General features: G+C 46.5%; 1 protein-coding gene across 3 annotated transcripts in view; it reads right to left on the bottom strand.

Moving 5' to 3' along the window:
• Window positions 1-25,320, bottom strand: part of MVP (major vault protein) — a 352,386-nt gene that overhangs the window by 104,719 nt on the left and 222,347 nt on the right. For all 3 annotated transcript variants that reach the window (XM_069652030.1, XM_069652029.1, XM_069652028.1), the window contains exons 7-8: window positions 11,925-12,161; window positions 2,444-2,569 (exon numbers count right to left, since the gene is read on the bottom strand). In XM_069652030.1, the coding sequence (XP_069508131.1) occupies window positions 2,444-2,569; window positions 11,925-12,161 (363 nt within the window). The remainder of the gene's footprint in view (window positions 1-2,443; window positions 2,570-11,924; window positions 12,162-25,320) is intronic.

Below are 25,320 nucleotides of genomic sequence, written 5' to 3'. Positions count from 1 at the left end.
TGAAGACAGAGTTGACACTGGGAAGAACAACCCGACGAAGAAACCGTGAACAAAGTTTACTGTATCCTCCTGGACCTTTGAAGTATCCAGTTCACCTGCTGCTGTGCTGAAACTCCTTTTTCTGCTCGACATAAGAAGCTCCGGAAAGGACCACTCCTTGCCTTAGGTTAGTGGGACCAACTAACCCTGAGACGAAGTTTGCTGGAAGACCTTCCCCACCTGGCTTTACTTCTTTGCTGCTGTAGGAAACGAGTACCAGGGGTCGAGAATTCTGTAGTCAAGAACAACGTCTCCAAGCCAGCCAGAAGCTCCAGGACTCTCTACAGGACCCTCCAGAAGCAGGACCGCCAGAGTTTGAGTCCCCTCACCAGAGTGCAGGACTCAAGAAGTGAAGGAAGCACAATCAGTGTCAAAGATACGCAGTGGTGCTGTGAAGCTGAACTGAAGAGTCTGTAGCTGCCGCCGACCTCCGAATTGCTGTGCCGGAGTCCTCTAGATGTCCTTCCTCTTGTCCGCACAACTGAGGCCCAGGAACACCGGATCTGCAACACTGCAACCAGACAGAACCTAGCTGGACCACTCTTCTTCTAACCTAAGGTACTGTTCTGACTTGGGGTACTTACCTCTTGGTCAGTAGCGTTGCTCTTCTCCATTGAGACTTGCACTAGCTTCTTTTCTGGAGTTGATTTCAGCTCCAACTTTCACAAGTGTAACAGCTTGTGACCCTACAGTGATTTTACTTCAACACTCTCTAACATTGTGCAGTACATTTTGCTATCTAAGAAGTGCCTCAGCTCCATAGACTGTGCTCCAATTGACTTTGGCTGTCCTGGCTCCCTGCAGACTGTTCTATTCCACTTCATTTTGATTCTTACTGTCCCTCATAGGTGATACGTTGGTTTTAAACTAAGAACCCGTTTACCCCTTTTCCTTCCTTTAACCTTTTCTTTCTACCAACCTCGGAATTTACAAAGTGTACAAGTGATAAAAATGCAAGTACTGTCCTAGTTAGTGAAGTCACCTCAGGGTGTAGGGAGTGTGTATAAAAGCATCTCTAAAGAGCATCTACTTGCTTCGTGTTGATTCTGAGGAAGTATTTTAAAGTGTATTTGATTGCTACATATATTGCTCTTTTTGAAGAATGCTCATTTAAAAACCATTGTTAAATAAATAAATATATTTCAACTACAAATCTTGATTATAAGTGTTACTTGGCTACTTGTATTGGTGGATTTCATTGCTACAGCTCATATTTACCCCTCATGAGATAGGCCTGACCGCTCAGCCACCCTACCAACTTGTGTAGTACAGGCCTGTACCAAAGGATGGGTTACCCAATACCAATAGGACAAGGGTTGTGTAGTCTCCCATGGGGTTACTACATCAATTTCTGCCTAACACTTGGCTCTTATGCCATCCATTGGCTCCGAAGCAGGATTCTAATGATGGGGTCAGTGTCAGGAGACCATAATGAAGCAGGATTAGGGATTCAACCTCTGCAGTACACCGGAGAGGAGCCAACCACAGTGTTCGGATTGCAGGTTCCACAAATGAGGTCAGGCATCAACTGGCAGAAAAAGCCACTGGAGTTTCCGAAAAGGTGATGGAACCAGGACACTGGCCAGGTCTCCCCAGATGAGGAAAACAGATCCAGCAGTCATCGAGGATAGCAGGATGTCTGTAGCAAAGGGGGTACAGATTCTGGACAGGCAATTTAGGCATGCCTAGGAGCTTTAGGGAGACTGAGCTTTTACGCAGGTGAGTTGATGCAGCTGTCCCTGGCAGATCAGAGGGAGGGAGCATTGCAGTCAGTTATTTCTTGGTCCTTGGGGAGCCACTTTGCTGCTGGATTTCTTGGAGCACTTGGTGTAGAATTCCAGTCCCCTTGTTCGAGGTGCAGGCTTATGTTCCAGCAGCAAGACAAGGTTAGGGGCCGCCTTTTATCTCCACATGAGAGCTGGGGTTGACTCCAATCTCCGATCACACACCAAGCTAGAGTCAAACATTTGGTGTCCACCCCAGGGACATTTTGAATGCACCATGGATAACATTTCCAAGGCATCTTTGCATGATGCATAAAGCCTATCAACAGTGGCGGGGTCTGAGACCATACTTTGACAAAACATATACAACTGTACACGTATTACTGGGGTAATGTAACAGAGCACCCTTGTCAATGCTCATCTTTTCCTTGTAGTCAAGAAGGTGTAATATGCCAGACTAACCCATTAGATGGTGACCCAATACATATCATGTTGACTATAGAACAGGTTCACAAGGCCCAGAAATGCACACACGCATGGGCGGCGAGTTATCGTTGCTTTGGTAACAATAAGTGGAACATTTCTGTGGTTTTTAGGTTTTGCATTGTACCCACACACACAGGCAATGTTTAATACTAGCATTAATCGTCACAATTTCCCAGGACTGTACCATCACTTACTTCATCTTTATCTTCGAGAAGCTGTAGAGCCCTCAGTAGCAGCCCCTCTTCCTCAGACAGGATGTACACATCTTGAATCCCACACTCCAAGCTCTCTCCTGGTAGCAGAAAGAAGGACTTTTCCCCCTTTCAAAAAAAATAAAGGAAATTAGGAATCCTGCACATACAGTGGCATAGACAACCCACACATCATTTTGGGGTTCCTGCAAAACGCTGATTGTATTCATGTTTCGGTCGGTTAAGGCAGTTTTGTATCACCCTCTGTTAAGAGTACTACAACCACTACCTTAATTGGGGCTAACACACCTAACAAGAAAGAGAAGCCAATCTGCTCTATACTGTGGGTAACGTGGACAGAGCGATGAGGCTTAACTCTCAAATAGGGGTAGCAGGATGACAAAAAGATACAATTAGTCCACACATATCTGTAGAAAACACATAGGATATTATATGATATTTTATTTATATTGCGCCCATACTCAAGTGTTTAATTGATATACTAAACAATATATACTTTATTAAGTCACACATAAGACATCAGGCGAAATAAGTACTTAAGGCAGAATACACAGTATAAAAAGGATGCCCACTATACTATTAAAAAAAACAGTAAATGTCTAGATAGGTCTCACCTTAGCCCACTGTCTACGTGTGGGCCCAATACCACAGCTAGGCACGCAAAAGAAACCAACAGAGGGTGCGAGAACAAGGAAACCACAAAACCTAACAAGCAGGTAAAGGCAGCTATAAGACTGCAGAATTCAGTACCGTTTCCTAAAGACACAAGCCACCCCTGGGATATGTGGAAGAGTCTAGAACTGGCAGCCATCATCGACCACATAGGTCAGGGTAAGCAGATAAAAGGAAGGAAACCTGTTTACCAACAATACAAATATTCTAAAACATCTCTAAGGCCTACAGCAACACTCCACATGAATTTGGACTCCGCAGAGCATAGTATTGAAAATAATACAATTGCAGACATGATGATCAATCATAGCCATAGAGGAGAGGAAACATTTTCAAACCACAGCCAAAGGCTTCCAAGAAGTAAAAGGACATTTTATCAACAGTTACGCTAGGAATACATTTCAGGGAATTATTTACAGTATGACCAAATGTAGCTACGATGTTAAAATATATTCACCATTTGGAAAACGCAGAGCATGATTTCAACAATTCATGAAAATTCACAAGTACTGAAAATGGTCATTCCTGTACCTTTGCGGGTACAGGAAAAATGCCCCTGTGCAGAAAAGCACCCCTAGTGTCAATTAAGGAGACTTCCAGTGCAGTTTGAAAGTGCCGTAGGAAACAATGGGATGAAAATCAATAGGCCATCCGCTTTAATGGAGACAAGTCAGTTGCAGATACCATGGCAAACCACCTCAGCGAAGGCCTAAAGAGATCCATAGGCAGATGGGTGGGCCAGAAACTCCAGATGAAGATGCAGCAACGCAGGAGGACCCCCCAATAGAAGTAAATGGGAAATACGGCAGAGACTCGCCTCCAAAGAAATTCGACCCTGGACCAGAGAGATCCACAAAGGTGAATAATGGGAATAATCGCCCACCCAAGGACCCAGAGGAAATGTGGATTCAATGAAAACGGCTCCAGCAGCACAAAACAACCTGGTAAGTAAAGGGGTTCTTTCCTTAGGTGCGGTTTCCAGGACTGTGTACACAGGGGCTTGCACCCATAGCCAGCGAGAGCCCAGGAGACCAAGGAAAGGAAAGAGGTCTCTTCTTACAACTTTCACTTTCAATCCAGAAGTGAAAATCTCAGCAGGGAAGCCTGGGAAGACGGAAGAACCCACAAACACTGCACCTGGCAGATTGGTGGACAAAGGATGAAGGCAGCACAGTGACAGACGATGCAAGGGCAGGGATAACGGCTGGAGGCTCCCTCCGGTGTCTCAACCTGAAGGTGGGGTGGGGTGTCGAGGCCTCCACCCCGTTCTGGATGGCGGCAGTGACCCACAGTAAAGAGGAAGATCCTGGCAGTAAATGGCAGGTGGCAGCGTTAAAAGGCCCAGACAATGATTCCAGTGTGGAGGGCTCCACCCAGAAGATATGGGGAGACAGCAGGAGACTTCATGAAGGCCAGACTGGACAATCGGAGTCCAAAACACACACACCGGGATAAGCCCAAGCTACAGTGCCCAGCTTGTAAGGGCAAACACAGCAGAAATCAGGCAGTGCCTTAAGTCAACTTCAAAAAGGGCTGGCCTAGCCATCCAATAGCCAGAGAGGGATGTGTGTGAGGGGTCAGAAGCCCAAATACACTTATCCAAAGCCACCCCCACAGGATGGGAGAGTGAGCGCTCACAGACTTAAACTGTCCTAAATGAGTTTAAACCAATATGAAAGCTGCCAATTGTGAAATTTTAGGGCCTTCTTGTGGTGGCCCTAAACAAAGTGACCCCTACATTACAAAAAGCAGACAGCACGATTTGTTAATAAATTCACTAAAATTAGGGGTGCATTTCCTATTCCTACAAGGAGTTAACGGGGTGGGGGACCCTTGAATAGAATGCCATTTATCACAGCCAGGAAAGGGTAGTAATAGCGAATAGCTTTCTGGCCATGCAATTCAGACTGGCTGTGGGGGCTCCAAAACATACAAGTTCTCTTGTACACCGTACTCTGATTTTTCATATCACCACCCTTAAGGCACTCAGAATCACTTGGGACACTAACTTCACTACACGGACGCTCTCCGATTCTGGGACAGTGCTAGGAAAGATTTTCTTTTTACTGCTTTCCTTCCAGAGATCTATATGGGACACACTTTCTTTTTGCTTTGTTTGGACTCCTCTCCTCACTTTTTGGAGTTACGTAAAACCTTCTATCAGTACTGAGAGACTGTCTCTATTAGCGAATTTCATTTATTGTTAGAATTGTTCAGGATACTTTGCACCTTTATAACGTTTTCTGTTGCAGCTTTTTGATTGTAATTACAATGTGCCGAGGATGCGCTCGTGGCAGCAGATATTTTCAAACTGTGTTTTGTACTATTTACTCGCCAACTTTTGCATTTACAGCAAGTGGAGTACTGACGGTGGCTCATAATCTCAAATAGCTGCGCCATGATGTTTTTGCTCGTCCTTTGGCCTCTATCCCTGCCCTCTCTGGTTTGGAATTGCCATATATGGCAAGGGGGTGGTTTGATTGTGAGCCCGGATGTGGGGTCTAAGAATATCTGGTCCCAGTGCACATCTAGGTGCTTCAATGTCTGTTGCTGGACAGAATGTTGTGGCAAGTGGCTATTCATGATTGGAAAGCCACCACCAGTTTGAATGACGCAGATCCTTACCATTGGTGGAGCTGGGTCAGCTTTTAGCCAGATCCTGGATAAAAGTAGGTCTCCCGCAGCCGTTCTGCAGATCATTGGAGCCAAACCTCTACATGATCAGCAGGCATATGATGACCAGAGGATGAACCCCACAGCCGACAGCTGACCAGCATCAACCCCAGTGAAGTCCCGGTGAAGCCCTGCTCCTCTGCCTGATCTCACGAAGCCCCTAATCTGTGCTTTGACCCCCTTGACCGATGGGGACAACCAATCTTGACCCCTGTTAGGCAAGAATGGATGCCTGTGGGAGACTACACCAGGCTTGTCCTCTTGGTAATTGGTAACCCACCTATTGGTATAGGTCTGAACTACACAAGTTGGTAGAGTGACTGAGCAGCCAGACTTATCTCAAGAGGGGTAAATGCAAGCTGTTGAGATGTAAAATAGAAATTCACAGTTACAAGTATCCAAATAACGCTTCGACAAGACTGTTCCAAAAAGCTTTCCCGGGCAAGTGCATTTCTGTGGCTCAGGAAGGGGGTGGAACTGTCTTGTCGCACTTCCACATCAGTGGTGCCTGAATGTCAGGTGTGGGACAGGAGTGAAACCCACAGTGGGCCCTACTGAATAGTGCAGATCCTTACCATTGGTAGGCTTGGACTTGCTTCCAGGCAGGATTTTGGATAAGAGGAGGACTCCTGCAGCCATTTCTTCGGATCAACGTTGTAGCCAAATTTTGTGTAGGAGAACAGCTATCTGAAGATCTGAAGAAAACTACCAAAGAGGCCCAGCATCCCCTTCCCGCGGCTGGCTCAGTGAAATCTCAATGTGTCCAGCCGCCTAGCCTTCCTGAGTCTTTCGAATTATCCCTGGACCACCGGGTGGACCTACCAGCCCTCCAGAGGGGTATGTCGCTAAAACCTTCGCCGCTACACGTTTGCAGCCGGAACTACGGTCATCAGCAGCTCGTGCTACAAGTTATCTTCCTGCCGATTTTCAGCATCCCAGCTTCAGGGGATCCTGATCTGGAATGTCTTCAACCATGACTGGAAGGATGCCTGCCGTCGCCTGTGTGCACGGGCCGTCGCTGAATCTTGCCTTCCCCTATCTTGTGATGTGTCCTAAAGAGGTTTGCATCAGTGCTCACTGCATTTCTCAATCGCAAATGGTTGTACTCTGACCCTGGAACCGACAGGAAGAATCCTTGCTCCTGGGCACCTCTCGCTCGAACCAACAGTGAGAAAACCTGGCTCCAGCGACCCCCAATCGACCCATCTAGTCCTCTGGGAAAATCTGATTCAGGGTGTTAAGTAAATGCAAGGCATTTGCGCCCTCCCACCACCCCCCAACCCAACCCCCGTTCTTCTTAGAATAAACCTGGGGTATTCTTCCCTTCCACTGCGTTTTGATCATCACGTCTAAAGGCAGTTGTACCTGAAAGATGGAAACACATTTGTACCTACCAGTAACGTTGCTGCATATCTTCTCTGGAACATTCACCAACACAAGTACTTTACCTACATCAGATACTTTATGGGGAGACGCATTGTGACATTTGGGCACATGCTCCCACTCTTCGTAGGAATTGGACTTCTGAAGTTAGGGCATATTTCTTGTTACTTGGTTCCATCTTACTGTATCTTACTGTATCACTTACCTTCTATTGTTGATTAAGTAATTGAATGCATTCATACAAACCTATGGTGACTGTGTATATGTTGTGCAATAGTATCACCTGCTTGTTTCATTTTCTCGTGTGTGTTTTGGGCCTAGAATAAATATAGGGTTTGTGTACTTACTTGTCTAAATTGAATTATTACAATAGCCTTGACTGTTCTTCATTGCTACCTTGATTGCGTTTTATCTAACTTCTCAGATTTCTCCTGTTCACTCTAACTGGATGGTCTCCTAACATCTGTCCACCAGGCCCGATTCTAGAAATCCATCTTTATGTTCCTATTTGTGGGGGTCTTCGCTCCAACGACGATGGCTGGAAAATGGCTGGAAAAGTCCTCCTTTTATCCAGGATTTGGGCTGGAGTCCCACCCAAACCCACAAAGGTAAAGATCTGCACCATTCAAACTGGAAAAGGGCTGTCCATGATTGGACAGCACCACGTAGCCGCCATCACCAAAACATCTAACCTACAACTGCACCTCCTCATAAGCTAAGATACATCCTTCCCCCTGACAAGCGGCCTACAGGAACACTCACCTCACTGGGCACTCCAACTATAACCTTCTCCGTCTCCAAGCCACACAAAACGCAGCAGCAAGACTCATCCTCCAGCTCCCCTAACACTTGCACATCACCCCAGCCCTCTCCCAACTCTTCTGGCTCCCATACCCTATGTTATTACCGGTTCATAGACATTTTATCGAAATGAAAAATGTCAAAAAGAGTCGAATTTATTTTTAATGACTTTTTTATTCGAAATGGGGGGGTTCCCCCCCTCAACCACCCCCCTTTTTTTATTTTACCCCTTTTTTTTAATTCCCTGACCCCAAAATAAATATATAATTTAAAAAAAGGAATTCAACTTTTTTTTTCTTTTTTTCGACATTTATTTTTCGACATTTCTTTTCCTCGAAATAATGACTGCACAACGTTATTACCATCAAAGCACTCTGCATTGTATTAAAAGCCATCCACCTCTAAGCCCCATTTTACCTTCACGACAAACTGAAACCCATCACCCACACAAACGCCAGAGAAGCTAACCAGTTGGTCACCCTAAGTTACCTAGGGTCATCCAGACGTGGACCCCTTGCTCACTGTGCTCAGAGAGGCACAGCTCCACCTCATTGATGAGGCTCAACACGGATGAAACACGTGTCTGGGGTTGCTGTTGGTACTCTTGTTCAGAGAATTGCTTTAGCATTTCGGTGCTGGACTGCCCATGTGGGCGGGACAAAGACTGATATGCAAATAGACATTTCTCCTTGTGAAAGATACAGTGAGCTAAAATTTGGCTGCAGACTCTCGAGTGGGTACCTTCCCAAAGAACAGGTCAATTGGCGGTGTTCGTTATCGCAGAGGGGCACCGATACCTCCTTGTAAGCTAACCTGTGGAGGCTGGTGAATTTAATTGAAGGGGCGTAAATATTTGCCACAAATATGCACGAGCGACCCAGCATAGCAAGTCCAAACCAACCAAGATGGGTTTGGGGCGGTGAGAGAGGAGTCTGAAAACGTTTTGAACAATAGGTTAAAATGGTGCATTATATAGCACACTTTATGAAAAATTGGGTATAAGGCCAGGCAGTTTGCAATTGGTTTTGTAAGGTAACACATGAAAATATCCAATAGATGGAAGTCATCAACAGTGCACAGGAGCATTTCCCCAATTCATTTTCATGGTGCTTTGCCCCACAATATATGCCAGCATAAAAAGCATATTCACGCTGGCTGTGGCCATACATTTCCAAGAAAACAGGTCCGTCTGCCATCAAAGCCATATGCCTCCTCTCAGTGGGATTCCGGGGAGCTTTAAAAATGCAGCTTCCTAAGGCGGAAGTAGCCACCTGGAGGAAGGTCCATCATCGTCAGTGCCACTGGTCCTACTAACTCAAAGGATAAACTACTGTTTCCCAGAGTAAGTAAAGTGAAATTGACTTTACTAGTCTCTTTAAATTCCTAGACCCAGCACACACTATCTTTCAATAGAGTGCTGGAGGGGTTAATTAGTATCCCCTATGTCTAGAAACTCATGTAGCAGTTAAATGCTACCCTTTCCTATCAAAATGGCTGGTGGCAGTGGTTTTACAACGAACTACCATGATTTTTCCCGACCGCGAACACCGGTAGCTAAAAATCGCGGGAGCCGTGTTTTTCAAGATGGTGCTCAAGCCCCTTTGTTTTTTTTTTCGCCATTTATTTTTGGAACGGTCCTTCTAGAGTTTGTCTCTGCGCACCAAACTAGGTTTGGTCCCTTTGTTTCTATGCATTTGGCGGGCTTCAGGACTGAAGACCGCCTCTGGCGCCTGAGTGTCTGGGGTGGGCAGGAAGTGAGGGAGGTGCCCGAAACCCCTTGTGCTTAGTCTCCTAGGAGACCCAAATGCACTCTGGCGTGATTGGCTGGCTGACTGTCAAGCAAGGACAGCCACCCTGCTGGGTGAGTGGCAGCTAGGATGAAATGTATGGGAGAGAACTGAATAAAAGGTGAGTCTCTTGGCTTGGAAGCAGAGTCGACCACTGGCACGAAAGAACTGAAGACAAGCTGGAAGAGGAAAGCCGCTGTAACGCCTGGACCACTGGTTTGCCCGGTGAAGTCCTGCTGCAGGTCCGAATCACCAAGTTCATCTCGACAGAGAAGCCCTTCAAGGACGACTTCTCCCTTTGAGTTGGTGGGGCCAATCAACTCGACACTAAGCCACCTGGATACCAATCTCAGAGCTGGTTGTATTTTCCTCAGAGTGATGCAGGAAACCGAATAACCAAGGAGAGGGACACAAGTTTGTGTGCTTGACTACAGCTGCCGGAATTGAAGATTTGCCCATTGCCAGCTTTTTGACCAGTCCCAGTGCAGTGGAGGAGTCTCCCAATGTCCTCCCACTTGTCCCCACTGCTGAGGCTCAGGAACAGCGAGATCTGCAGGAACTGCCACGAATAGAAGTCTTCAGCTGCATCTATTTCTTCATTGTAAGGTACTGTGAAAACCCGACCGAGAGAACTTACCTCTCACTGTGAAAGTGCTTGAAACTTTTGCAACTTGCAGGCCTAATCAGCTTGTGACCCAACATATAATTCTTCTTTTTACAAACTACTTCTGAGAACTTCTACAGAGACTTTACCGTTTACTTACCAGAACCATTTTATCCCATACAAGACTTTAGCCCATTGACTTTGTCCTAGCCTATTGAATTGTATTGACTCTTCTGGTGAACTTAGTATATGCACTGTCTAAGAATAATTGTAATCCTTTTATGTTCTGAACGTATTCCTTTTTGCTCCTCCTTCAAAGTATTCTGAATGTCATGTTGCTCCTCCTTCAAAGTAGTCTGAATGCCTCAGAACCTAACGAGTATAGTACTGAAGTATATTTGTGTGTGTTATTTAACTGCCTCCTTCTAGTGAATGTTTTATAACTGACTGTTGAATAAATGAATAAGTGTTTAACCAAGCAACCTTGAGAGTAAGAGTTTATTTGAACACCTGTGATTGTAGACATCTGTGTAACATCATTACTGCTCACATTCCCCTCTTGAGATAAGCCTGGCTGATCAGCTCCGCTACCAAAAACTGTGTAGTACAGACTTATACCAAAGTTTGGTTTGCTTACACCTATAGTCATAGTTGTGTGCAGTGGTCCCAGAGGGTACTGCATACAAACTCTGCCTAACACGCTCTGCTTGTAAAGTGGGGCACTGCTGCATTAGCATCTTAAATATTTTTTGTCAAAGTCAATGGGTTGCCTGAGGTAACAGACTGAAAAGTGGATGTAAACTGATTTTGAGAGACTACACTATAATATGATAGAATTTCCCTCACATGAATGTGCAAGTCTGTAAGTTCTTGACAAAAAAATCTACCTCAGCTTGATTTACCCTAAAATCTTTTTATAAAAAATCTCTCTCCCTCACCAAATCTCAATTTCCCCTAAAATAGCTCCTTCCAGAACTCAGACTATCATTAAATATGAATGTTTAGAGTACTGGACAACAATAAGGGATGCACTACAGTATAGAAAGAAATGCAGAAAAGGCTAGATTTTTGAATTCCAGTAAATTCATATTTCAAAGATCCCAATCGAAAATTCCGTGGCAACAAACAGTTGAAGAGCATAGTCCACAATAATTACCAAACGTGGAATAGTTTGGAAGTGTATCTTTTGGGACTGCCCAAACCAATCCAAAACATTCTCTCGCCTCGGAAAACAAGTGAATGCCATGGAAATACCAGCAAAGGGCAGTTTATGAAAGCTTAACACATTTTCCAAAGCCTGAATCGGGGTACCAAACTTCTGAATAGGCATCACGTTGTCCCGCTTCCAACACATGAGCACACCACCTTTTGGCCATGCTGAGGGATCACCTTTTAAAAGCGTGCACACATCCCCAAGCCTACCTTCACAACCTTCTGGCAGAGATGTGGATTGAAAAAAAGCACCCGCCCTCCACTATCCATACTACACTTTCTGGTCAACCTGCAGCTCGACAACCTAGATGTTTAAGTGTAGGACACCTACCTTTACCACCTTCTTCTGGCCGAGCTGAGGCTTGCCATCCCGTCCCACAGGGTTGAGCACCACGCAGTACTGCTGGCTGTTTAATGTGGTGATTTCCACAATGCCCATCACCTCCTCATACACACTGGGGATATAGGCCTCTGCATCCTCTATAGTCACCAGCCACTCTTCACCAGTGCGCCGCAGATTTGCCTTGTCATCGCGAAAGGTCTTGGTGGCCCGCAGGTGCAGCGCTTTCTACAGACAAAAGAGAAATGAACAGGTACATCAGTGGGGTCAAACAGTACTTATCTATTAATTTAAACACTTCCATTCCTCAATGTCCTTACTTGACCAAAACTAACTGAAGGCAGGCTTGGATTGGCCTAAAGGGCGATGGGGCAATGCCCGAAGTGCAGCCCCCAACATACCAGTGTGGGCCAGATTCTTTGTCAAAGTAGGCCACCTTTTGGGCAATATGGGCCGGTTTAGTTTTGACCAGTGTTACTGAATTCAGATTCTTTAAAATGCACAATTTGTAATGCATTTTAACAAAAAACTCAGTCTGGTGTACTCCTCAAGCTGACTATCACAAAAAGAATGAATTGCCATTTGCAATGTGGGCCACTTTCATTGTTGCCCAAGACTATTATATGCCCCAGTCCGACTCAAACTGAAGGGAAGGTTAGGAGATTGGAGAAAAAGTTACATCAGATCTCAAAATGTGCACTCTGCACTAGCCATTGGCTAGCGATAATGGATTATTGGCGAGTAAGAAATGGTGTGCTGTGTGCATGTGGAGAACTACAGGGGTAGGGGTGACTTTATGCCTGGCTAGAACTCAACCTGACAATTTTTGCCTGGTCCCATCATTGAAATCTCATTTGAAATTGGGATAATACAAAGTCCATATTTTGGAATAATAAACTGCCATCACATACTGTTAGGACAGTTTTTCTAAAGACCAACCAAGGGCTTCATAAAACCATACATCTGAGGCAGTCCATAAATCCATTCTCAGTATAAGGCTGTACCACCTGAGAACATTTGGTAGCGTAGACAGAGCAGCCAGGCTTACCTTAGGATGGAGAGAGGGTTGTAGCTTGGTACAAAGAAATTGTAGCATACATATGGTCCAAAGAAACACTGAAACACTTTACATGGTAAAGGGTTTAAGTATAACCTTATTTAGAAGAGCAAGAAGCAAGTCAAGATGAATCAAACCTAAGGTTATACATTCAGGATAGTAATATACTATTATTGGGGAATAAGACCAGGTAAGGTATACTTTTAGAATACAATCAGCATTTCAAGGGTAGTTGACCATGTCAGTCATGCAGTGACACTCAGTTATGAAATAACATAATAAACCAACTCATTATGCACCTTGCAACATTACTTTTCAGAACTTAGTTCAAAGCTAGTTAAACAACTCATTCTTTCGGGAGGGACCTCAAGCTACTCAATGAGAAGTATGAACACTCAATAACTATTTTAGAATGCACGAAGCAAATCGGAGAAAGCAAAATCCTATTACACTTTAAGGTACGTAATTAACCTATTGGCACATAACTATCTTTTGTCTGGGGCGGCGTGGCTAGCTGCCATGCAGTGAGGACATACTGTCCATGAGGTCCTGCTGGTGCGTTATTGATTTGCTTTTCTGGTCGTCGCACATTGGTGTGCGGAGCATACTGGTGTTGGAACACCCCAGGCATACCAGCATTGCAGTTTTGACATCCCAGAGCGAGGAGGGGAGCCACACTGCGAGTCAGAAGCTGCCAGCACATGCACCCAAGATTGCGCCAGCCCGACATGGCAGAGTGCTGTGGGGCATGGTTTGGTGTGAGGGTGCGGTCGGAGTTACGTGCAGCCCCCCAGAGATGGCATTCCTGCTGGGGGATTGATATTGGAGACTGTGTTTGCCTAGCGGAGGTTCGGGGACAGCGCGGCCTCGCTGCTGCAACCAGCTCTGAGGCGCAATTGCAGGTGAACGGCACGGTGGAGGGGCCCCATGCATGCATGCTTCTGGTACCTCTTTCTGGGTCCCAGTATTGCCAGTGGGAGACGCATTGGCGGCGGCCGCTGGTTTGTGGCATGTGCCGTGGGAGTGCCTGGCGCGGCCCTCGCTCTGCGGGACCTTGGCTGAAGCCTGGGTCCCAACTGTGAATAACCGTTGGGAGAGCCCTCTACATGGTGCCTGGGTGACAGGCACGGGCTGGATTTGTTTTATATTGCCCTCATCGGGTGCTGTCTGCGGGAGAGGACAGGAGACCTCTGCAGGATAGCACTGCAGTGACAGTCATCTTACTTTTGCAGCTGGCAAGGGAGGAGACCCAACATCTGGGTTTGTGCCTGATGCACATCCACTGCTGTGGATTTGGCGTCTGTCGCAGTGTTCTGGCAGACTGGCTGCTCTTGGTGGGCTGGGCTTCCTGTGGGAAGCGCGCTGTGGCTCCCCTTAACACATCGGCGCCCGTCGCAGTGGGACATACAGAGGGCCTTGAGGGACTGTAATAGTGGGCCCGACTGGTGCGTGACTGTTGGGGCACTGTGACCAGCCTACACACCTGCTTAGGTGCTGCTTGACAGAAGTGAGGTGCTGGGACTGACTTGTGACTGTCCTTGGCCGGTCTTTCTGTAGGGTGGCAATGGCCTCCCTTCGTACATAGGGTTCTTGGTGGGCGACACCAGCTTGGATGACACAGCAGAGGCACTGGTGAGCTGCAATTTCGCTGAGGAAGGGCGACAGCCAGCAGGGCTACTGCTGACTGTGTGCAGAATCCCGAACTGCTCGTCTTTTGAGTGTGTGTGATGCTCCTGGATATAGTGATTGGTCGGCATCCCCACTTTTACACCCATGCCGGGGAAACATAGCAAGGGGCGCTCCAAGCAGACCATGATGGAGGCCTATCCTTGTAAGATTACGGATGGCGGTGGCCCACTACCTGGTGACCAGCGGGGTGATGCCCCCCATCCCCCGGTGGAGCAGCAAGAAGATTCTAGGGCCCTGGCTGCAATAGCAGTGTTGCAGTCAGCGCTGGAACATAAAATTGACTTGGTGATAGTGGATTTTAGCCTGCTGCGGCTAGGATAGGATGAACAAGGTGGAGACACAGGTGCGGGTCAATACCACATACGTCACAAGCATACAGACGGACATCTGGGAGTTGTCGGATAGAGTCAAGACCCTGGAGCGATGTGCAGAAGACCAGGAAGGCTGGACCAGGAGAAACAGCATCTGGATAGGTGGCCTGCCGGAGTGTGCAGAGGGCGAGACATCATGAGACATTGCTGTTACAGGAGGTGGGACCTGGCAGGCTCTCACAGGGCTTTGCAGATGAGCGGGCGCATAGATCCCTTGCTTAACACCCCCTGCCTCCAGGTGCTCCCTCCGAGGCCATTCATTGCCCACATCTTGAACTATAAAGATAGAGAAAGAATTCTTGCTTTTGGCCAGGCAGAGGAGTTATAGAAAGGGCTTCTTCGAGACTTTCATTTTCCCCGACTATACGCTGCAAGTGGAAAGGAAAAGAGCTATGTTCAACCCCACCAAGGAACTCCTGCGTAGGGCAAACGTGCGATATATGCCAATCTATCCTACCAAGCTCAAGGTGCTACACAAAGGCAGGGCTCTTTTCTTCGAGGGCACTACTGAGGCGAATGCTTGGATGAATGCAAAGGGCATTGCACAGTTCACAGAGGGACAGGGAGAGGGCAAGTGACCATCGCTGCGAAAACATAGCAGAACTTCCAGCTGGATGCTGGGCACAACACGGGAAGATTTGTATGGTGCAGGGGAATGGAGTTTTGTGTAGTGACTGGTCTGCCGGCTTCTACGGGCTGACGGATTGCTGCTGCTGTTGACAACCCCCCCGCTGCTGTTGACTTTTTTGACACCAGTTCAGAGATGGCTCCTGCTGCTCGCTGCCTGGGTGGATTTAGGTCGTAGGGCATGTGGGAAATGCGGCTGAGCCTAAATAAGCTATGTGCTATTGGGCGATTGTGTGGTTTGAGTGACTATTTTTTCTGTGCGTTTTTTGTGTGTTTTTTTGGGTTGGTTGTAGGAGTGTGGTTTGCCCTTGCCAGTCCCTGAGCTCTGCCTTTGGCGCCTTGATGGTAGATGTGGTGATGGTGCGGATGCCCCTTTTACGAGCCGTGCTCCGGGACCCCTTACGAATAGGCTGTTCATCCTGGAAGCTCTCCCATACATAGAACGTACTCCATGGCTCATTTAGTGCGGGCAGTCACATGGAATGTGCGTGGCCTCAATAGCTTTGTGAGTGCTAAGCTACCTGCGACTGAACAAAATTGAGGTCGCGATGCTACGGGAAATGCACCTCACCGCCGAGTGCCACAAGGTGTTGGCGAAAAAATGGGGTGGGATGTCCTTTGGCTCTAACTACTCCGCTTATGCTAGGGGGGTTCTCATATAGATAGCTCTGTCTGTGCCCTTTACGGTTTTGTGCACGGAAAGTGACGATGAGGGCAGGATGGTACTGGTCCATGCATACTTGGAAAACAGGAAAATTTGTACTTCTGCGCTTAACCATGATGCCTCTGCCTTTTTTTTTGCTCCCTGTATCAGAGGCTATCCCTCTATCATGCATGTCTGTGGCTCTGGTGTGAAGACTTCAATTGAACGCTATGCCCTGCCATGGATAGGACCGATACTAGACCCTGTGCGCCCTATTGCAGCATTTTCAGCTGGCAGATGTCTGGAGGTCACTACATGCAAACACCTGGGGTTACCCCTATTATTCCACACCCCACTCTGTCTACACTACAATTGATTATGTGTTCACTGGGAATTAACACCTGTGCAAGTTTATTTTTTGAGGCGGAGTACCAGGCTGGGGTCCTTTCGGACCATGTGCCTCTGTCGGTTGTGTGGCAGAGGTCATCCTGCAGACCCCCGATCCGAACATGGAGCTTGAGAAGTGAATCTCTGTAGGACAAGACTTTTAGGGAATGCATGAGGGACACGACCGCTAGTTATTTCGAGATTAATACTGGTAGCGTGGACAAACATAGCACCCTGTGGGACTCCTTTAAAACTATGCTTCGGAGCACTGCAATTGGGAAAGTAGAGGGTGTCACAAAGGACAGAAAAGAAAATTGAGGCTGTGGAGCGTGGAAATATGCATGAGGGGGTGGCCGTTGAGGACATCAAAGAGCTGCAGCAGAAGTGCATAGCTGACTGGGATAGGCTGGGCAAGTTTTATTATGCAAAATATACGGAAAGGCTGCATGAGGGGGGGGACAAGCTGGGGAGGTTACTGGTGTGGCTGTGCCACCAAGAGGATAGGAGGGAAAAGGATACATGTCATTAGGGATGAATGAGGGATTATCTGGCGTGCTCAGAATTTGATAAACAATGCCTTTTTCCGATACTACAGATCCCTGTGCTCTGCTGATGCTAGTAGTTGTGATAGAGAGCTGGATGAAGCACTCTCCCAGATAGTGCTACCCCGCCTGGATAGTGAGGTGGTGGTATCCCTGGATGCCTGTTAATGGAGAAGGAGGAGCTGTGGTCCATTATGCGATTGCTGCCATCGGGCAAGGCCCCAGGCACGGATGGGCTGTCGGGAGGGTTTTAAAAAGAATTTTAGGCAGAAGTAGACTACTTGCAACGTTGGAGGAGGTCTATGAGATGGGCCTGCTCCCCCCCAGTTTCAGGGAATCCATCATTGTACCAGTGCTTAAACCTAACAAACCCGGGCTGGACTGCGGCTCTTATGATGATCGATCAACCAGGACTGTAAACTTCTCGCAGCCTTGCTTGCAAATCGGTTGAGGGCTGTGATTGGTGCCTTGATATATCAAGACCAGACAGGTTATGGTGCGTGACGGAGCACTGCCTGGAACTTGAAAAGGTTGCGTCATATCATTGATAGGACTGCGTCCTCTAGAAAGCCCTTGGTATTGGCCTCGCTTGATGCAATCAAAGCATTCAATTTGGTCAGGTGGGACTGGCTACATGCCACACTGCAACGATTTGGTATCATGCCTGTCTTTCCAGAAATGGGTGGAGCTGGTCTACACTTAACCAATAGCCAGGGTCCGGACTGGCCGACATGGTTGCATGAGCTGGTAGTTGGTGAAGGGTATGAAGCAGGGATGCGCGTTGTCGCCAATGTTATTTATTCTTGCTATGCAGCCGATGGCAGAGTTTTTGAGAGCTGAATATGCCAAGGCTGGTATCACCATAGATGGTTTAACTCATGTGGTATCACTGTACGCCGATGATATGTTGCTTTATGTGCGGCATCTAGTGGCTAATCTACAATATTTGCTGGACGTTCTGGACCGCTTTGCGTTACTATAGAGAATCACTATCAGTCGTGACAAGTCTTGTTTGTTCCCTTTCGCCGGCCTGAAGGGAAAATGCAGTGAACAGCTCCCCAGTGTGGCACTGCAATGGTCGGCAGACTCCTTTAGATATCTAGCGGTCAACATTAGGTTTGACCCGAAGTCCTCTCATGAGTATAACACACAGGCGGCTCTTGATCGGGTAGTGCAATCCATTATGTTCTGGGCGCGGCTCCCTCTGTCAATGTCTTGAAGATAATGGTCCTTCCCCGCCTCCTCTATCACTTTGTGAATGTCCCTTTTGAGATACCCAAGTTCTTCTCTAACTTGAGCTCTGTGGCCCAAGCATTCTTGTGGGCAAGCAGTAGGAGCAGAATAGCTTTGAGTACACCACAGAAGCCTTACGAGGAAGGGGGAATCAGGATACCCCACTTCGAACTTTATTACCTCGGAGGGCAACTGCAATTTGTAATGGGGTGGTTAGCCGAAGATCCTTCATTGGACAACACTTTTGCAGCCCTAGGTTCGGAGGTATTTCCTCAAGGAAGTGCTGTAGATGCCATGTGCTCAGTTCACCCCGGTCCTGAATTTGCTGAGGTTAGGAAGGACGCTGTGGGGAAGGGTGTGGAATTTGGTGTGCGTGGCAAACCCAATCTCCCCACATATACCCCTGGTAGCAGTACTAGGTGACCATGGAAGGGGAATGCAGTGTATTAGGAGGCACTAGGAGATGAACAGAGTAGCTACTGTTGGGAGATTTGCTCCTTGAAGGTAGACCCGGGGGGAGGGGGGGGGTTCAAAACACTAGTGGAACGGTTTAGCATGTCTACTGGTCAGTTTCTTACGTATATGCGACTGACATGGATTATAGAGACTAGATGGCCAGAGCCCCAACGCAGCGAGGGGGGACCCGGTCTTCACAGCTATGTACGATTTGTCAGAGGGCGCGGTCATGTGATATCTAGACTGTATGAACTACTCATTTGTGCCCAATTGAAGGTGGGCCTGTGGGTGAGAGAAGTAGGAGGCAGACCTGGGTAGACCTGGGTAGGGGACTCGCAGACAATGAGTGGGCATGCGCGCTCCTTTACGTGTAAAAGGTTTCCAAGAATGCTAGGATTAAACAGCTTCAACTGTAATGATAATGAGGTGTTATTTATATAGCGCCTTTATCCAAAGCAATTTACAGAGCACATATTTACATACAATATCACCCACCCGAAATTGGTACTCATTTATTGACCTCAGAAGGATGAAAGGCTGAGTTGGCCTTGCCGTTATGTCAAAGGGCAGCATAGATACACACGCGTGGCCTCCTGAGGCCTGCCTGCTGGGGTTATTCCACACATTATAATAAAATGAAGGATTTAATCTGTGTGCTGGTCAAGCGCAGGATCATGATGGCTTGGAAGTCTGGTGGAGGGCCCAGTGTGGATGCGTGGTGGGAAATCGAAGGAGGGCAATGGCAGAAACTGTGATATGGCACAGAGCTCTGTATAGGGGATTGAGAGAAATCAGTGTGGATGTGGAATGCACTGGTGAAGGGGTTGTTTGACTCCTCAGACGGACCATCCACAGCAGACTGAGCATATTGCACGGGTGGGCACACCGTATGGAAACGGTGGATCGCTACAGGGCAGGGAGCGAGGCTTGCAGGGTACAAATGAACAGGGTTTATGGGGGGCTTGTGGTGACAGAATGGGCACTGTTTGGAGGGGTCTTGGATCTGGTTTCTGTATTGCTGATTCTGCGCTTCTCCTTTGTGCGAGCTCCGCAGAGGTATTATCAGTGGTTACTATGTGCTTTTTGTATGTTGCTGTTGCATGTGTTACTAAGCAATAAAGTGTTTACAAAAAAAACAATCTTTTATCTAATAGCTGGTTATACCCAGTATACTTTTAAGAGTGTATAATACAGTTTCTAAGGTAAGTAAGAACTTTATGAGACTCTTTCAGAATAGCACCAATGCAATTCAGGGAAGCACAACCCAGGGTTACAAGTTTAGAAGAGCAGCAGCTATTCAAGATGAGTAAGACCTATATACTTTTCAAAGGATCCTCCAGCCACTTAAGGTAGGTATAAACCCTACGACTGTTTTAGATCTGTATAAAGCAGACCAGGGGAAGCAAATTCCAATGTTACACTTTAAGAATGACGCAATGTTTTTCAAGACAGGTAAACCCTATTAGTAAGCTTTTACACTCTTTCATTTAAGCAATGATAAAACAGTACCAACACGTATTACTTTTTAGAAGCGGGGAAACACCATTCAAAGTTAAACGTATACACTTTTTAGAGGGCCGCAATGCAACTCAATGGAAAGCATACACTTAAGGGCACTTTGGAACTTCTTCTTTCACAGAGATACAGTTACCACACTAACATCTTTAGCAAGTAAGTACTTAAACACTTGTTATACTTTCAAGGCTTTCGTTCCCAACTTAAATTTCACTTTCTTGGTTTAGTTTTTAAATCTCTTTATGTGCTCACCCCTGACTATCTCGCTTCTCTTCTCTCTTTCTACACTCCTTCTCGCTCTCTTCGCTCTTCCTGTCTTTTCAGGTTGAATGTCCCCAGCACCCCTCTGTGCTCCATCTCATTTTCGTTCTTTTCAGCTCCTTGCTCCTCTTCATTGGGACATGCTTTCCCTGTCTCTCCGCTCCATTACTACTTACTCTCTGTTCCGTTGTTCCCTGAAAGCTCACCTGCTTCATTGCCCTTGATTGCCTGTTACCGGAAGTGTCTGAATGTTGACATGTACTATTGACCATTACTCTGTACCGTTGTTTTTATCTATATAAAGCGCTTTGGACAAAGGCGCTATATAAAGTACAATACAAATACAAAGGCAGAATACTATTCTTATCCAGTCTTTCCCTAGTCTATTGCATGAGTTTTCTTAGAGGCAGAAGAAGTGGTCTAGGTGCTAGCTGTAGGCAGGTTGAGATGGGGTTCAATGGCAGGAAAGTCAAATTTCGATAGGAGATCTTCTTAAACAAGTAAGTATTCACTTTCAGAGTTAGTTAAAGTGTTCAGGGACTTCAGAGAAGGCTCCCTATATGCGCCACAGCATTAGGTCTAAGCAAGTGATATGGGCAAACTCGCAACCACACAAATCACCCATTCAGCCTCACAGGATGCACACCAGACTTATAAGTATTACCCAAGCCCACACAGTACCTTAGGAGAAGAGAAGAACTTCGGAGTAGATGCCTTTAGGATGCAGTAGCAGAAGACCCGGTCCCTGGATTCTTGATCTGGAGACGAAAGAACCGAATACTAGATGGGAACTTGCAGCAGCAGTCCTCAGAGGAGGCTTCCAGCAAAGGTTTCTTCACAGATTCTCGCGGCTCTGTGGATGTGGCGCCTTTTTACAGCAGCCAAATAAAGAATGAATATCGCTGGTCAGATTCTCTTTGCTAATCTGGTCCTGTACTCTGGTGAGGGGATTTCAAGGATTCAAATTGTGTCTCTGGAAATCCAGCAGGAGTCCACCAACGTTTCGGACGGATTCGCACGACCATGCACCGCACTCAGGCTCGAGGTCCCAGGGTATTGCCAGTTTGCAGCCCAGCAAGGTTGCAGCACGTCATGGGATGACTCCAAATGCAGGTCTTCTTGAGATAGTGGATCTCACCAGCCTCTAGGTAGATGAATTTGCATTCAGGACCCCCAGGTCGATTGGAGGGAAGGGTTACATCAGGCTCCGGTTACACAGCAGGCTCTCCGGTCGCTGGAAATAGCTACAGATGTCATTCCCTCATCTTCCTCTTCGGTTTCAGCTCCAGTAGTCGACTGGTCAGCAGCTTCCAGGTTCGCAGTATTTATCAGAAACTACAGCACAGCTTCTGCAATCTCTCCCTGCAGATTACAGAAAGGGGCAGTCTGGCTGTCCAATCAGGACATTCAGCCCCCAATGGAAGGTGGTTCCTCTCAGGCAAGGTGGTAGACAAAGGGCTGCAGAGTTTTGGAACTCCTCCCTCGCTTCCTGCCTTCCCAGACACTCTGGAGCCTGGGCGGGGAATACAAAGGATTCCTGACAAAGACAACTTCTACGGAGGTAGTTCCCACCTAGAATGACAGGTTAAATGTGGCAGAGCAATAGGAGAGCATCGTGGAAAAAAGGTTCAAGGTAGCATACAACACAAAATAAGGGAATGTTCTAATGGTATATTTATGAAGAAAAGTAAATGCAGTATGTTACAGGTGACTGCTTTTAAAAACAATATAGTGTTTTAGGGAGGTGCTCAAATGGATTGGGGGGCCAACCTATTATGGTGAATAGAAAACACACTGAAGTGTAGCCAACCCCAATCAAAGTAGGTGTTAAGAAAAACTGTCCTCCAACTAAGGGCTTTACAAAATCATACAACTGAGACATTACGCAACTCCACTTTTAGTATAGGGCTGTACAACCTGCGTATTTGGTAACGTAGACAGAGCAGCCAGGCTTATCTTAGGAGGGAGAGAGGGCTGTAGCCTGGTACAAAGATTATTGTAGCATAAAGATGGTCCAAAGAAACACTATATATTGTACAAATAAATGGTTTATTTAAATACAAGTAGGCCAAGATGAATCTTGGGTAAATAAGTACTATCACATTATATATAAACAAACACAATTATAAAAACTAACTCAATACTTAAGGGATACAACCCAAGGCATTACAACAATGGCAATATGCAGTTCAAGGTTAGGTAAACCGAGAACACATTCAGAATGCAATGAGCTATTCTTGGGGAGTAAAACCAGGCTACATATAGTTTAGTAGACCCTGTCAGTCATTTAATGACATTCAGTTAAGGAATCACTTAGTAAATCAACCCTGTTACCAGGATACTTTTCTGAAGAGTGGGACACAATTTTATGGAACAGTATGAACCTATATATCTATATTTAGCATAACCGTCAGTTATACTAGGTGAGTAAGACCTAATGTAGCAATAAACTATTCCACTGATCTGAAAAGCGACTGTAACACAGATTGAGCTAAGCAAGAACTCTCTAACTTATTTTAGGATGGCACAAAGCAGACCAAGGTTAGTAAAATCCTAACTAAATTCAGGATAACATTCATTTATACTAGGTGAGTAAGACTTAATGGTGTAATAAACTATTACAGTTGCTTTTCAAATCCATGGAACACAGACTAAGGTAAGCAAGAACTCGTTACACTATTTTAGGATCTCACCAGGCACACCAACAACTACATACTTTTTATAGGAGCTACCAGAATGTAAACCTAACACTGTTTTAGAATCTGTATAAAGCAGACCAGGGAAAGAAAAACCCAATGTTACCCTTTGAGAATGACCCAATGTTATTCAAGGTAGGTAAAACCCAATGTAGACTTATTCTAGGCAGGCTATCCAGGAGGTCAGGGGAAGCAAGACCCAGTATGTGAATGTATACACTTATATTCTTCAGAAATAGTTAGGTGAAGCCAACAGCATTACTTTTGGGAAGTGGGGGAACCAATTCACAGGTGAGTAAAATAACCTTATATATATACTTTTGGAAGGGCAAATCACATTCAAAGTAAGAAAGAACTTTTGTAACTGCTCATTTCAGAGGGCCAGTTACCAAACCAACTCTTACAAGTAAGTCACTTTTAAACACTTGTTATATTTTTAAAAGGCAGAATCCTTTCCTTATCTAATCCTTCCCTAGTCTATTGCATCAGTTCTCTCGGAGGCAGAAGAGAGACCCTGGTGGTCTAGGTACTCGCTGTTAGGCAGGGTGAGATAGGGTTCAGTTGCAGAAAAAGTCAGAGTTCCTGTGGAAGTCTCTTCAAAACAAGTAAGTAGTTCACTTTAGAGTTGTTTTAGGGTGCAGGGACTTCAAGGAAGATACCCTAGGAGGATTCAGCAGTGGGCCTGGGTGAACTGCATCAGAACTCCCAATCACATGAAACACCCCAAAGCTACACAGGAATCATAAAAGGCTTAATGTGAGTAATACCCCAGCCAACACAGTACCTCAGCACGGAAGAGGAGCTTGCAGCAGGACGTCTTCAGGATCTGCAGCCAAAAACATGGTTGATTAATTCCTTGTCGTGAAGACTGAATACAGGACACTGGAAGGGAATTTGCAGCAGGGATCAACGGGGAAGACTCCAGGCAAGGGTTTCTTCGCGGCTGGATGTGGCTCTGTGGTTTTGGCGTCCTTTTCAGAAGCCAGATGTCGAGCAAATAGCGCTGGTCGGATTCTCGTCACTCTCTAGGTCCTGCCCTCTGGTGAGGGGACTTCGGGGACTCGAATCGTGACTCTGGAGAGCCAGGAGGAGACCACAAACATTTCGGGTGGATTCTAACTTTGGAACACCATGAACCGCACAATGGCTCGAGTTGCCAAGGTATTTGGATAATGCAGCCCAGCAAGGTTGTAGCACGTCGTGGGATGGCTCAAAATGCAGGTCTTCTTGATCACACCATCCTCAGAGTAGGAGTCATCGCGTTCGGGACCCCCAGGTCGATTGAAAGGAAGGGTAAGGAACATGTTACTTACCTGTAACTATTGTTCTGGCATGGATTCACATGCTCATGAATATTCCGAGTTGTCAGGCCGGGAACCCTCAGTAAAAGAAAAAACAGTTTCACTTTCACTTACAAACTCTCTTTCTCCTATAAACCAATCACTGAGCTCTGGGTCATACTGCCCCCAGCCAATAACTGCCCTCTCTCTAAGCCCCTCCTCTGGCAGCCATCTTCAGAGTTGGTAGCACGTAAAGTGGCAGTATGACCAAAAAGAGCCGAGGTGGGGCAGGAGGGAGAGTTTGCATGTGAATCCATGCCAGACCCATGCTGGAGAATAACAGTTACATCTAAGTAGCTTGTTCCTTCTCCAGCATTGGGTCTGGCATGGATTCACATGCTCAAAAATAAAGAATACATAGCAGTACATACATACACAACCATGGGAGGTGGCAAGGCTCAACAGAAGCAATTATTCTCACCCCCTGAACAGGATCACCTTCAAGCGAATAAAGTTGCATAGCACTGCTTGGCGCACCCTGGACTCCTCTCTGGAATCCCTGTCAACGCAGTAGAATCTTGTGAAGGTGTGCATAGACCTCCATATGGCAGCCCTGTAGATGTCCAGCAG

Source organism: Ambystoma mexicanum, chromosome 3p (genome assembly GCF_040938575.1).
Source record: "Ambystoma mexicanum isolate Mex_15411 chromosome 3p, UKY_AmexF1_1, whole genome shotgun sequence".
In the NCBI taxonomy this organism is placed as follows: Eukaryota; Metazoa; Chordata; class Amphibia; order Caudata; family Ambystomatidae; genus Ambystoma; species Ambystoma mexicanum.
This window is presented reverse-complemented; position numbering and strand designations above follow the sequence as displayed.